This window comes from Drosophila grimshawi, unplaced genomic scaffold (assembly GCF_018153295.1).
Source record: "Drosophila grimshawi isolate 15287-2541.00 unplaced genomic scaffold, ASM1815329v1 contig_44, whole genome shotgun sequence".
Classification (NCBI taxonomy): domain Eukaryota; kingdom Metazoa; phylum Arthropoda; class Insecta; order Diptera; family Drosophilidae; genus Drosophila; species Drosophila grimshawi.
The window spans coordinates 10,839,851-10,852,067 of NW_025063240.1; the positions used below are offsets into that span (position 1 = coordinate 10,839,851).

Below are 12,217 nucleotides of genomic sequence, written 5' to 3' on the forward strand. Positions count from 1 at the left end.
AACTTAAGTGGCCACTGAGGAAGCAAACAATGGCTCCTGTAGCGTAGTGTCAATGGGCGCACTCAGTTTAAATTCCAATAAATGTGTGCACATATATAGGAATTAATTGGAATTTATTCATTCACAGTGAATGCATCGACTGCATCGAGTGAACGTAAGTGAGCCAAGCAATTGGGCAAAAATAGCCAGCTCCAAGAAGGATCGAGCAATTTCTCAACAATCTCGTAAGCATGTAAATAAACAATTTGAGCTTAAATTTATTGCATCAAAACTATATTCATACTGCAATTTAAGAGCAACTCTGATTTATGGTTACAAAAAAGGCTGGAGAACTAAAATTTGAAAATGACAAATTGCATTAGGACGGCTGTATAAGAGCAACAACAACAAGACAAGTATGACCGCAAAAGTGACAGCACAAAGTGTGCAAAAAGTAAGCAACAATTTTCGGTCTATGTGCCCTTTTATGAGCATGTGTGAGAACAACAACAACAACAACAATAACAACAAAAACTGCTACAAACAGCATCAGCTACAAAAATAACAACAGCAGCTAAAACAATGTTGAACATGTTCAAAAACCAATCCTCACCCAGAAGGATTTGTACGGCTTTTTGTGTGTATGGATGAATGTGTGTATATTCCTGATACAAACATTCACACAAATAGGGGTTCGGTCAACAGTGACCGCATTTAGCGCGACGCAAATGAAAATACAAGCAAATACCAACTATACAAACAAAACCAAAAACACAACAACTGGAACAATTTTAAAACGATTTTCTAATCAAAACGCATTACTATGAAGCATACAACTATCTCATACATTGTTTTCGCTAAATACTCCCAATGTACAAATTTAATTATGCGCAAACCACAAAGTTTTGGCTTTTTCTTTTGTTTTTTTGCCTCATTTTTTTGTGCGTATACCGCATGAAAAATAATTAATATGAAGAATGAAAAATTGCCGAATATCTGGCGCCCAGGGTCTGTGCTTAGGTAGGTTTTTGCATGCACGAACAACCACAGAAATTTCATTACATGTGTAAATTATATGCGAAACAATTTGGCCAAAAAAGAAAAAAAGAAAAAACTCATTGAGGAGCGTCGCGCTGAGCACAAGCGGATGTTAAAATAATTATTATAATATTTCTTTGAGCGTGTGTGCTAATGAGACTAGCAGGTACAAATGAGCTTTCAACAATTAAAATAAATTAACATAGATTACGATTTCTTACATCGAACCATTTGTGTTTCAAACAGATAAGATTTTAATCATTATTCATTTCTATTTAAATAAATTATATATATACTCTGGCTAATGGTATTTTATACATTTTTTATGAACTACATTACTTTGAGAAGCATTTACGAGCTGCTGACGCATAAATTTAAATTACTTTGTGTTTGATTTCATTCATGTTAGAAACTAATTCACTCCATCTTTATGAGATATTTTTTTAATAATAATATGCATTCAAATTGCTTTCGCAAATCGATGACATATATTGGATAAATTAAAAAAAAAACGCTTTGTAGATGCATCGAAATGTCCATTGCAGCATTTAAAGGCTGTGAGCATACAATGGACGGACGCCACAGGCATTTGCTTTGACAACGCAGTTGATCATTGCACAAACCACACACACCAGCCTGCCGCACACAAGCAAATTGAAGGGCAGATACAAATGTGGTACGATACTCTAGCAGGCAGGTGAAGGACGGGCAACATTTGGCATCCCGTCGCACAGTACTTGCCAGGGACACTGTAATGCCATGTCAATAAATTATGTAGTGGATTTTCAGCGACACACAAACATTAATATTAAACCTGTGCCCCTAGACTTGTGTGTATGCTGTTTTGCGTTTGTTATTTTTCACATGAGGCACATAAGTCGATTTATGTTCTCTATATACGCACAGCTCAAAAGGGAATCAAAATCGAATATTTTTGACTTGGCAACAGCTCCAATAAATTGCAGATGGCGAGCGACAAATGCAAAGAAATAAATGTATAAAATCAAATCATATTTTCACATTAAAAATATATATGGCAATAATAAGAGCAATATTCAAGGCACCCTGCTATTTACCAGCCATAACGAAACGAAAACACATCATTCCACTGTCAAAGGCCCCTGTAATGTTGGCCCACTTGCCAGCCAGGCACAAAAGGACATTCCTCGTCTCAAATTGTAGTGTGCTTTCAGGCGCGGGCGCGTTCTATCGCAAAAAAATGCGATTCAAAGCAAATTACGTTGACAAATGAAAATGTCACAATGATGATAATTTATTTTGCCTTTGTCAATTGCCTGTCGAGCCAGCTGGCAAACATTCCTCAGACATTCTAGCTTTCATCTGAAATTGCCAGACCTGCCAACTAACAGCTGTGATTTGAACCCTGAGCAATGTGCAATTAAAAGGACCACTTGGCAATTGCCAAGACAGTAGGTGGTCTGAAACATATTTGTATGCTCTTTAAGTCAGTAAGTAAGTAAGAACATGTCATGGAGCAGTCAATAGCTATATATAAATTCGATCAGTATTTAACGGCACTTTGATGTTGGGCAACTGTGATATAATTAAGTCCATTATGATGATTAATGTAAGTCTGATACAAAATAATGAATTACAAAAACAATGAACAATAATATCTTAATCTGAAACAATTTCTAAATTTTCTCTAAATAAAGGTATGTCATCTATTTGAGCTCCTTGGGGTTTTATAGAATCTGGATAACGAAATTAAAGAGTACACTATTTTCGTCGTACTTCGTTACGTGGTTTTATTTGGTGTATCCGTTTCCTTGTTCTTAGTGGCAAAACCTTTACGCTTCATATGCGTTGAGTGTTCTCGGCTGTTTCTTACGGTTTCCAGCCAATTCGCCTTGACGCGTTTTGCGCTATTAAACTTTTGGCATGATATTGCCGTTATTTGCCTTGTGGAGCGGAGTACAGCTCAGCACATAGCTGAATACAAATATATGTACTTACTTGTCATATAATAAACTTTTATGCTAACGGCTTTTGATGCCATACCGCTAGAACTCACACATGGCCTGTGCAGGAAACACAGGGGACAGCATTTTATGCGCATACCACATACACTGGCCTAGTCTCCGACGTCCCGCTGAGTCCAGTCAAAAGTTTTCATACTTTCGGCTTCTTCTTTATTAGGCTGAAAAATGAAAATGCCTCCGCAACAGGACCCCTTCTAACGGTTTGGTTTGTCTATTGTGTACAGCCCGTTAAAATGTTTTTCTGGGAAAATGCAAGAGTCCTAATGGGACTGTGCCAAATATTTGCATAAATCTTTTAGGCACAACGCGCCCAGTCTGAGTTTGGTCCCATTTTGTTTATATTACTCATACGCAACGTAGATGCAATTTATTATAACTTTTTTAGCCCTACGCTTAAATTATCAGTGGGAAGAAAGAAAGACCAGAGTTTGTTTGTATTTTGTATATATCATTTTCATAATAACTAAAAACTTTATTTAAATGTTTGCCGCTTTTATTCATAAACATAGTTAATCCTAATGCTTATTAACGCTCAGCTGGCGCTACTGACTTAAACACTAAAAACAACTTTATAATCATAATTACAATTATAATGTGTTTTCATTTTGTTTGCAACAAAACATCCTCGTCATAATCATCATCTCATTTATATATGCGCGTAGTTTTTTTTTGTAATTTTATTTTTTTATTTCATTGTTATTATTATGTCTGGTTATAATACTCAACTTAACTTTTATACATACGTATTACACACACAATATATGTACTCTTTGCTCTTAACTGCAATTATTGTTGTTGTTATTATGTTTGGTTTTCGTGATCTGCGTAATGTTTATAGTAACATTCATTTACTCATTAAACATTCATTTATATGTCGCGACTAATTTCGCTGGCATACATTTATAATTTTTAATTCTTAACATTAATATTTATGACTGCACATGGTTTTCCCTTTGCGAACATACATTTACATATTCCTACCACATTCAGTTAAATACAGCAGAGTTAATTTATACGTACCATACATGCAACTTTATTTACAATTTTGATCAGTTAAATGTCCAGCCCTGTCTGGCAAATGGTCATGATATTTAATAGTCGTCCGCCCATTAAAGTGGACAGTCGCATGCATTTTTAAATGTGACACATTAAACGGCGCCAAGCGCTGGGTGAACAATTTGCAGAGGTGCAGGAAGACGCCTTGGGAAATGGAGTACCTGTGCAACCATGTGTTATCGACCCAGGCGGAAACCGGTCGAAATGTTTTCAGACTAACTGAAGCCTTGGGCGCTATACCTCAGTGGACAGCTTGGCAAATGGAAATGCAAATATTTTGTTGACAGGCAATGGCAAAGTGAGTTGCAGCTTTCTTGGGAAATGGAGCCGGGCATGCTGAAATAGAAGTTCCGAGCACAAACTAACAACTAACTGCAAAGTTTGGTACTGGGCAAAATGTCCTTGATACTTTATGAGATACTCATGACAGGCGAATGACATTTTTTGGAGAAGGAGATAAGCATAACAATTTAGAAATCCTGCCAAAGACAGAGGCAGTAACCCAACAGTTAACACCAAAAGTACATATAAAACGCATTCCAAACGAAATGACAAGAAAACTAATGACTTGAAATGACTTGGTTTCCTTAAAAGTTGTTGATTTTCAAGTAATCTGGCATAGGAAAAGCTTTAAGAAATATAAGATGCTTATAGGAACATTGTGAAAAAATATAAAAAATATATGTATGTATAAAAATTCATAATCGAAGTTAACTGCCTCAGAATAGATAATCGTTAATATTTACATTGATTATTAGCTAGGTCTTAAAAATACAGTTGATTATTATAAAACTTAGTATAATTGATGCTGAGTATAAACAACAAACGATATATACAACAAGTTAGGCTAAATAATGTTTAAATATATATGAAAATATTGCAACATGCCCTAAACAATTGGAGATTCCATTGGTAAGTTTCTTTACGCTTACAGAGTTTGCGAATATATCAACTATATGATTTCATTTTAGTATATGTTTTTACTATGAACTTACTGTGGGCATATAAGTTTAGGTAAGAGTACTATGTACATAGCTGGTATTGCCCCGAGCTCAGCTAAACCCAACCCACTTAACTACACACTGACTTACTTACAACTTAGAGAGTATACCAGGAGCAATATCAATATCAGCAGCAGCAGAAGCACCAACAACATCGAAGGAAGCCTCATCTAAAGCCGCTCATCATTAGCATAATTAGCTAACCAGTTTTTGGTGGTATTATTCTCGGGTGCTGCCACTGTCATTATCACTGTTACTATTGCTCATCCTCCTGCTGCTGATGCTGTTACTGGTGCTGCTGCATTGCATCATTTGTGCGACAGCCAGGCTTCACATCTTGATAGCTCTCCAGCGGGCTGGCCACTTAGTTACATTCGCTGACTTGGCTGCGGCATTGGCGGTGGCATTTCCGTGGTGCTGGCAAACTGTGCAGCTTTAATTTATCACCGTTCAGTTGTCCTACTTGTATTGACATGGTCGGATGACGTTGACGTTGTCTGCTGGATAGCTTGCTTAACGCTATCGCAGATGCTGCTGCTGTTGTTCGCCTCTGCCGTTTGACTCTGCTCAAGTCGAGCTACTCTATCGCCTGCTTCTTCTTCTTCTCCTCCCCCTCCGGTTGTTCCACCGCCAGATCCCTGGAGCAACAGAGTGCAGCAGGCCTCCAACAATACAAATACCGCGACCATTGTGCTAATTACTTTGACTGCCTGTGTTGCCTGTTTGGTGTGGCAGGTCCAGGCCAGTGCAACAGCAGCTGGCGCTGCATTCGTTTGCATTGCTTCGGGTCGCTCGCCTGTGCAAAATGAGCAAACACAGAAGAGAAATTAATGCAGACATGGCATAAATGAGTTACAATTTGTTGGACTTTTCTGCAAACACATTCAGCCAGACCCCACACCGACCCCAAACCAACCACAAAGCCCCCAGAGCACTTATTCCTGTTGCGGTTAGTTCACTAAAGTTGTTGTTCAAAAATGCATAAAGTTTGTCAAGCTATGAAAAATTGCACAGCATTCGTCCCACCTCAATGTTAAGTGTGTCCTCCATTCTTCAGTTACATATGCGTACATGACCAAAGAGGTCAAGTAGTAGCTGCAAATGCTCTTCATGCAGTTATCAGAGTTGGAAGCCCTCCAACTGCATCTGCAAGTTGACAGCTTCTGTTTAATTCAATTTCTCAGTTTATTTGCTAGCCATTACCACCATATTATTGAGAATTTAAGCTCACTTCAGGCACAGAGCCCCACATGCATGCAAGTAACTATTTGGACTATTTCCCCATATTCGCGGTATACTCACCCTGGAGAACGTGGACGCGTATACTGGCAATTTCTGTATTCGATGGATAGCATGAGTATTTGCCTGAGTGCAATAAATCCGCATCGTAGATGAGGAGGATTGATTTGGTCTCCTCCGACTTAATGGTCTTAAATTTCAAACGACCACCCGCAGTCTCCTCGCTGAGCACCTGTGTAAATAAATATGTGGGTAAGTATTAAAACATTTTCGCAGTAAACTTTGCCTTGAAAAAGGAATTTGTGGGGACGGTTAGCAGACGGCATGTGGTAGGGCGACCTGGCAACACCCAAGTAGTCAAGGGGAAGGCAGCTAAATGCAAAAGCATGTTTTCTCATAATCATAAAAGCTTAAATTAAATACGCTACGTATACGCAGCGTAAACAAAAGCGTGAACACGAGATGCGCCCAGCGCTCGTAAAAGTTGAAACGCTTATCCAGCGGCAATTGGCTGAACCTTGTGCTACGGTATGAGTATGAGTTTCACTCTGAGTTTGAGTGCATGTGCTGTGAATCGTGGGTGTGGATTCTCTGATTTTTCAGCGCCCTTTTGTGCGAGGGCAAAACTCAATTATTGCAAGATAATTTGAGGCGCAAAGAAAAATTTAAATTTATATACAAAGCGACTTTTTTTTCTTTCCCGTCATTTTCATAAATTGATTGAATTCTGATACGATGCTCACCTTATCCTGATGATACCAGAAAATGTGTGTTGGTGGCTCCGGACTAAATTTGATGATGCATGTAAGATTTATGGTGCTGCCCTTATCCACATAGAGGTCGGGTCCGCCGAGTATCGTTGCTGTTGGAACTGCAAAATAAGTAGTTGAAAAGATTCATGAGTCCTTGTATGCATACAGACGACTGAAAGAGAAATGAGTTGCCCAATCGAATCAGCAAATCATCGTTACAAAATTCCAACCCACGTGACTTTATAAAATAAGTAAACTAGCCACACAATAGCGTATAAACTTGGAATTTATTAGCACCTGCCCCAAGTTGGCTCATTCTTAACTGGTCATTTCCGGCCTTCTGTCATTTCGGCCACTGACATTTTTTTCTCCTAACTCTTACATTTTGTTGTGGATGCCACTAAAGCAACATGACATTGTTTTCGCTCATGCTGCAATCAGTAGACAAGAAAATGAACAGTTTTCGCATGATGACTGCGAAATGAGCAATGAAAAACTAAGATGACTAAAGAGAGCTGTATTTAACAAAACTCCATTCACTTGCTAACGTTTGTTCGTTAAAATTATACGTGCCCAAAATAATTCCAAAGTAAATTAATTTGTGTAATTGCTTAGTCGTAATCAAGGTTAATTTTGAAAATATTTCAAATGTGATTCTTCTATTTGACTGACAAATTAACTAACTTTTGTATACACAGTCCCAACAAAGAAATGTAATACGACTAAATAGGAAATACTTAATTTACGAATTGACTGATGTGGAACGAAAACCATAATTCCCTTTGTTGTAAAACACTTGCAGATCTTGATTGGATCACATATTCTCAATATAAGCCACTCACGCCTGGCTACAAATTTCAGTTCGTTTGCGGTCAACAGTTGGAATGCATCGAATGCAATTTGTTGTTGCTCTATTTTTGCTCTGTGAGGGTACAGAATTTTGTCTGGCTATAGATTTCTGCAATATGACTGAATGCCATGGATTGCAGCATCTAGGTTGTGAGAATGATTTGGTAAGAGTTGATATGATTGGCACAAGAAATATTATTTAATTCCTTTATAGACTTTTCATAGTAGTTGCATGCATACTCACGTGCTGGTCAACATGCAGATGTATAGGAATTACCTGCTCAAAATACACAACAAATATCGTGAGGATGTGGCAGCCGGAACCATCATTGGTCTACCTATGGCTAGTCACATGCCAGAGTTGAAATGGCATTCAAAACTGGCTCTGATAGCCGAGTATCATGTGAAACGATGCCTGCAGTCAATGTTCAGGTACTGCATGGCCGTGACCAACTTTCCAGATCCGGCTGTTAACTATGGCTCAAATTTACTGGATACACAATCTCTTCCCAGCTACACGCCATCACCGAACTCTGAGAAACTTACTGCCCAAGTGGAGCAGTGGACGCATCAGGTTTATAAGCTTGCTCAGGGCCATTTATTTGGAAATGAAGTCCATGAGATCAGGAATATACTGAATGACGAAAACCAATTTGTGGGTTGTGCAGCGGCGGATTATTCTGACCGGGCTGCCAGTCGATTTGTACTAATCTGCTACTATAATAATCGGATTGAAGCGATGGCGCCAATCTATAAGAAGGGCACTTTTGCAGACAAGAATTGTCCCCATGGGATCAGCGAAGATTATCCAAAACTATGCAAGATGCTGACTGATATAAGCGACTAAAATGTTAATAATAATCTGGAGTATTCCCTTTCAAACAATCTGGAAAGTTTCTTCTTGGTTTCTAATTAAACTTGACTGCAACATTTGTGCCACAATATTTTCTATGAAAAAAGTATGCAAAGTAAAATGTCAAAACTAACAAGCGGACAAGTTACCCAAAAAAAGTATTTTGGAAGGCACTTTGTTCGTTATGAGCGAGAAAAACGTTTCCCTAACCAAAAACACTTGACTCTACAGCTCTCCCAGTTGCACCCAACTAAACGACTTGACTGAAAAGTGCATAAGTCTGACGCGAAAGATATGAAAAAAAAAAATATTTAAAAAAAATATCATGAATGCATGCTTGACAATAATCAGGTAACAGCTCCTCCAACTGTAACTATCTGAATTTGCTGTTGTGTCACATTTCTCAACAAACCCGCAACAGTCTGGATGGGTCCAAACATGCCAGCAAACTCGTCATCACTCGACTGATAAACCCGATCCGCGGCAATGTAGAATGCGTCATCGTTGTAATATTGCTGCATCAGGCTGCTCGTCTCCTCATCAATAATATCTGGTTTGTGAATGTTGGGTGTAAGATACAGAACACAAAAAAGAACATGAAATAAAAAAAAGTATAAATTATAGTAAAAAAATATGTAAAATTGTAATCAAAATATTTGCTCTAAGTACTTAACAAAACCAATTTTGGACTGTTTAAAATATATGTAAAAAATTATAAATTAGATAATGAAAAATAAATTTTTCAACGATAGTTTCAATTTTTTTTTGTGCGAAATTCTGAAGTATGAATAAAACGAAAATGGTTTAATCAACAGGCTCCAACATGCACCAGACGCAGATTTTTCGGTGATCTTGTTTCATATGAAAACAGATAAATCAGAATGTGAATCGATTTAACAGCTTTTGTTTTGATATTTTCACAGTAGGGTAGATCCAATTTCATCACAGATCTATCCATAATATTCAATATCATTTTGACCACGGTAGCTTTTCTCCGCTTTTCGCTGGCGCTTCAATTTTTCCCATATATTTGGAAAGCCAACAAAAAATTTCGCCCAACTCTGTCACCCTTTCCCACCTGCCAAGTGATGTCCATTTATTTTATATTCGCAGCTGTTGATGCTGCTGCTGTTTTTGCGTAGTTTTATTGCGAGATTGTCAAGTGTGCATAATTTACACTTTTGCAAATTGCATGAATATGCACATAATATAAATGAATAACGTGGCAAAATATTATGAAATCGCTGGCAGCCCCAGCAGCAGTTGAAAAATCGCAGAAGCCCTGCAGTCGTTGTCTTGTCAGATATACGTGTATATATTTAAAAGTTCGGGTTTTATGTGTGTACATATATGGAGCATAATATGACACAATTTTTTGTTTCCACTCACCCACAATGTTCAAATTGACCGAATAGCTGCGCACCGGCTGGGTTGATATTTGGCATTCATAAACGCCAGCATCTCTCTGCTGGGCCCATTTGATTTGCAATGTCCATTCATCAATATCGCGATGATAAGAGGTCTGAAAACGCTGATCCGTTGTGTAAGTATATGTGCCCACAGTGAGAATGTGCAGATCGCGATGCCGAATCCAGGCGACCTGTGGATTAAGATCCGAATTATGTCTTAGGGTTAAATATATATATATATATATATATAAGAAGCATAGGGATCCGGGAAATTGTAATTTACGAAATACTGCTTAATTCATAATATAGATTCAAGAATAAATGTTAGACTATAACAGTTTATTGTTAAACATGGTTGAAATATTGAACTAACTGCACTTTTCAAAACTAATCCGATGTTCAAAGACCATCGAATTTTGATCATGGTTTGACCTGTAGTATAATATAGCATTTAAAGTTAAAATTAAATAGTTGTGATTTTGAAACACTCTAAATTATACAAATAGGAATCCATTTATTTAAAGTCCTCCTCTAACTATAAGCATATAAATTAATATAACTCGATTTTATCTACATTTGAATTGGCTTTTACTGCTTTTATATGTTAAAGAGAATGAATAACATTGTTTGAATACATCATTAAGTGCCTTTTGAGCAGATTCCTTGGCCACTAAACGCTGATTTGCATTTTGATTGAGCTAGGAAAAAACTTGTGTCAATTTGGTGGCTAATGTTTTGGTTAGACTCGGTGTCCACCTCACTGTCAGCAGCACCAAAGACCAAAATGGTATGCAGCTCGCAATCTAAATATTAAATAACTGAAAATTAGTGTGCGCCACGCATGACAGCGCCGGAAAATGATACTTCCGTGCTCTCAACCTCGACATTCCTTTCCGCATTGGCCACTTCATTTTGTAAATTTTATATATTTCATTCTTTTTTTTCAGCGCTGCTCCTTTTTGGCAAGTCTTGGGCGCCTTGTTTATGCGGTGGCCAACTGCTACTATAACCAATACACATACACATGTACACATTGGTAGACAGGCAGGCAAACAGACAGACAGACAGGCATATGGACAGACACTGCGTCAGAGTCAGCCAACTGTGCCAGGCATCCATCTGTGCAGTTTCAGTTGCCGTCTGTCTAATTCTGCAATAACAGCCCAAGCCTGCAAAAAAAAAAAAAAAAAAACTTTTTTCCGAGTTTTTGCCGCACTGGCAACATAAATTTACCGTTGGCCAAAAACGAGCCGCCAGTTAACTAGAGAAGCTTGCCTCACATTCCCCAGTTCTGTCGTACTGTTTCTGTCTAGATGAGTGTGTGTATATGTGTGTGTGTCTGTAGTTTACTGATTGCGGAAGCGGATTTGGTTACGTGGAAATCTATGACCCCAGTCCAGGGTGCCAAAACCAACGCTAAATCGCTTAACGTAATCAACGCTGGAGCATTTACAACTTCTGGCCCCAAACGAGGAGCACCTGCAACGTTTCTCATGATAACATGCAGGCCGCATGTGTATTTTGCATGTGCGCAAATATGCCCGCAATGCTGAAGTGTGAACCACAGCCCAATGCAGTACCTATTTGTGTTTACGGATGTGTATGATTGTTAAATCGCATCGAATTTACTTTAAATGCTATGGCTCATGTCCTGCTCAGTGACAGATTGTGCTGCGGTGTCAGTCAGGACATTGGTAGACTGACTGCGTGACTCGCCCAAGCCCCTGGGTTGTGAAGTCCATTACCCGACAGCCTTTCACATGGCAACCAATTTAATTAGATTGCTGAAATTCAATACTGTGTTAAGTAATTGTCCAGAATAAGCCTTCAAGCGAGAATATACAAAACTTAAAGTGCTTCTCCTCGAGTCAGTGGAAATTTGGAAAATGAGACATTAATTGCCTACCAGAAAATATAACCAGGGGGCCGTAACTCAACCCAACCCAATATGTATATGTACCTTATGCGACCGTTAAGCAAAGTTTTTGTACTAGGCTGTCGGAAATCAAGTGACGCCATAAAAATAATGACAATATCT

At 38.2% G+C, this 12,217-nt stretch overlaps 2 protein-coding genes across 2 annotated transcripts in view; one reads left to right on the forward strand and one right to left on the reverse strand.

Moving 5' to 3' along the window:
- Positions 1-3,691: 3,691 nt before the first annotated feature.
- LOC6558297 (zwei Ig domain protein zig-8) overlaps positions 3,692-12,217 on the reverse strand; it is a 36,202-nt gene continuing 27,676 nt past the window's right edge. Inside the window, exons 4-7 of the mRNA XM_032743008.2 lie at positions 10,160-10,370; positions 7,060-7,187; positions 6,380-6,548; positions 3,692-5,873 (exon numbers count right to left, since the gene is read on the reverse strand). Of these exons, the coding sequence (XP_032598899.1) occupies positions 5,521-5,873; positions 6,380-6,548; positions 7,060-7,187; positions 10,160-10,370 (861 nt within the window). The 3' untranslated portion in view covers positions 3,692-5,520. The remainder of the gene's footprint in view (positions 5,874-6,379; positions 6,549-7,059; positions 7,188-10,159; positions 10,371-12,217) is intronic.
- LOC6557883 (antigen 5 like allergen Cul n 1) lies at positions 7,710-8,849 on the forward strand. Its single transcript, XM_001984565.2, has 2 exons — positions 7,710-8,081; positions 8,132-8,849. Exons 1-2 carry the CDS (start codon positions 7,953-7,955, stop codon positions 8,762-8,764), a joined length of 762 nt encoding a protein of 253 aa, XP_001984601.2. The 5' UTR covers positions 7,710-7,952; the 3' UTR covers positions 8,765-8,849.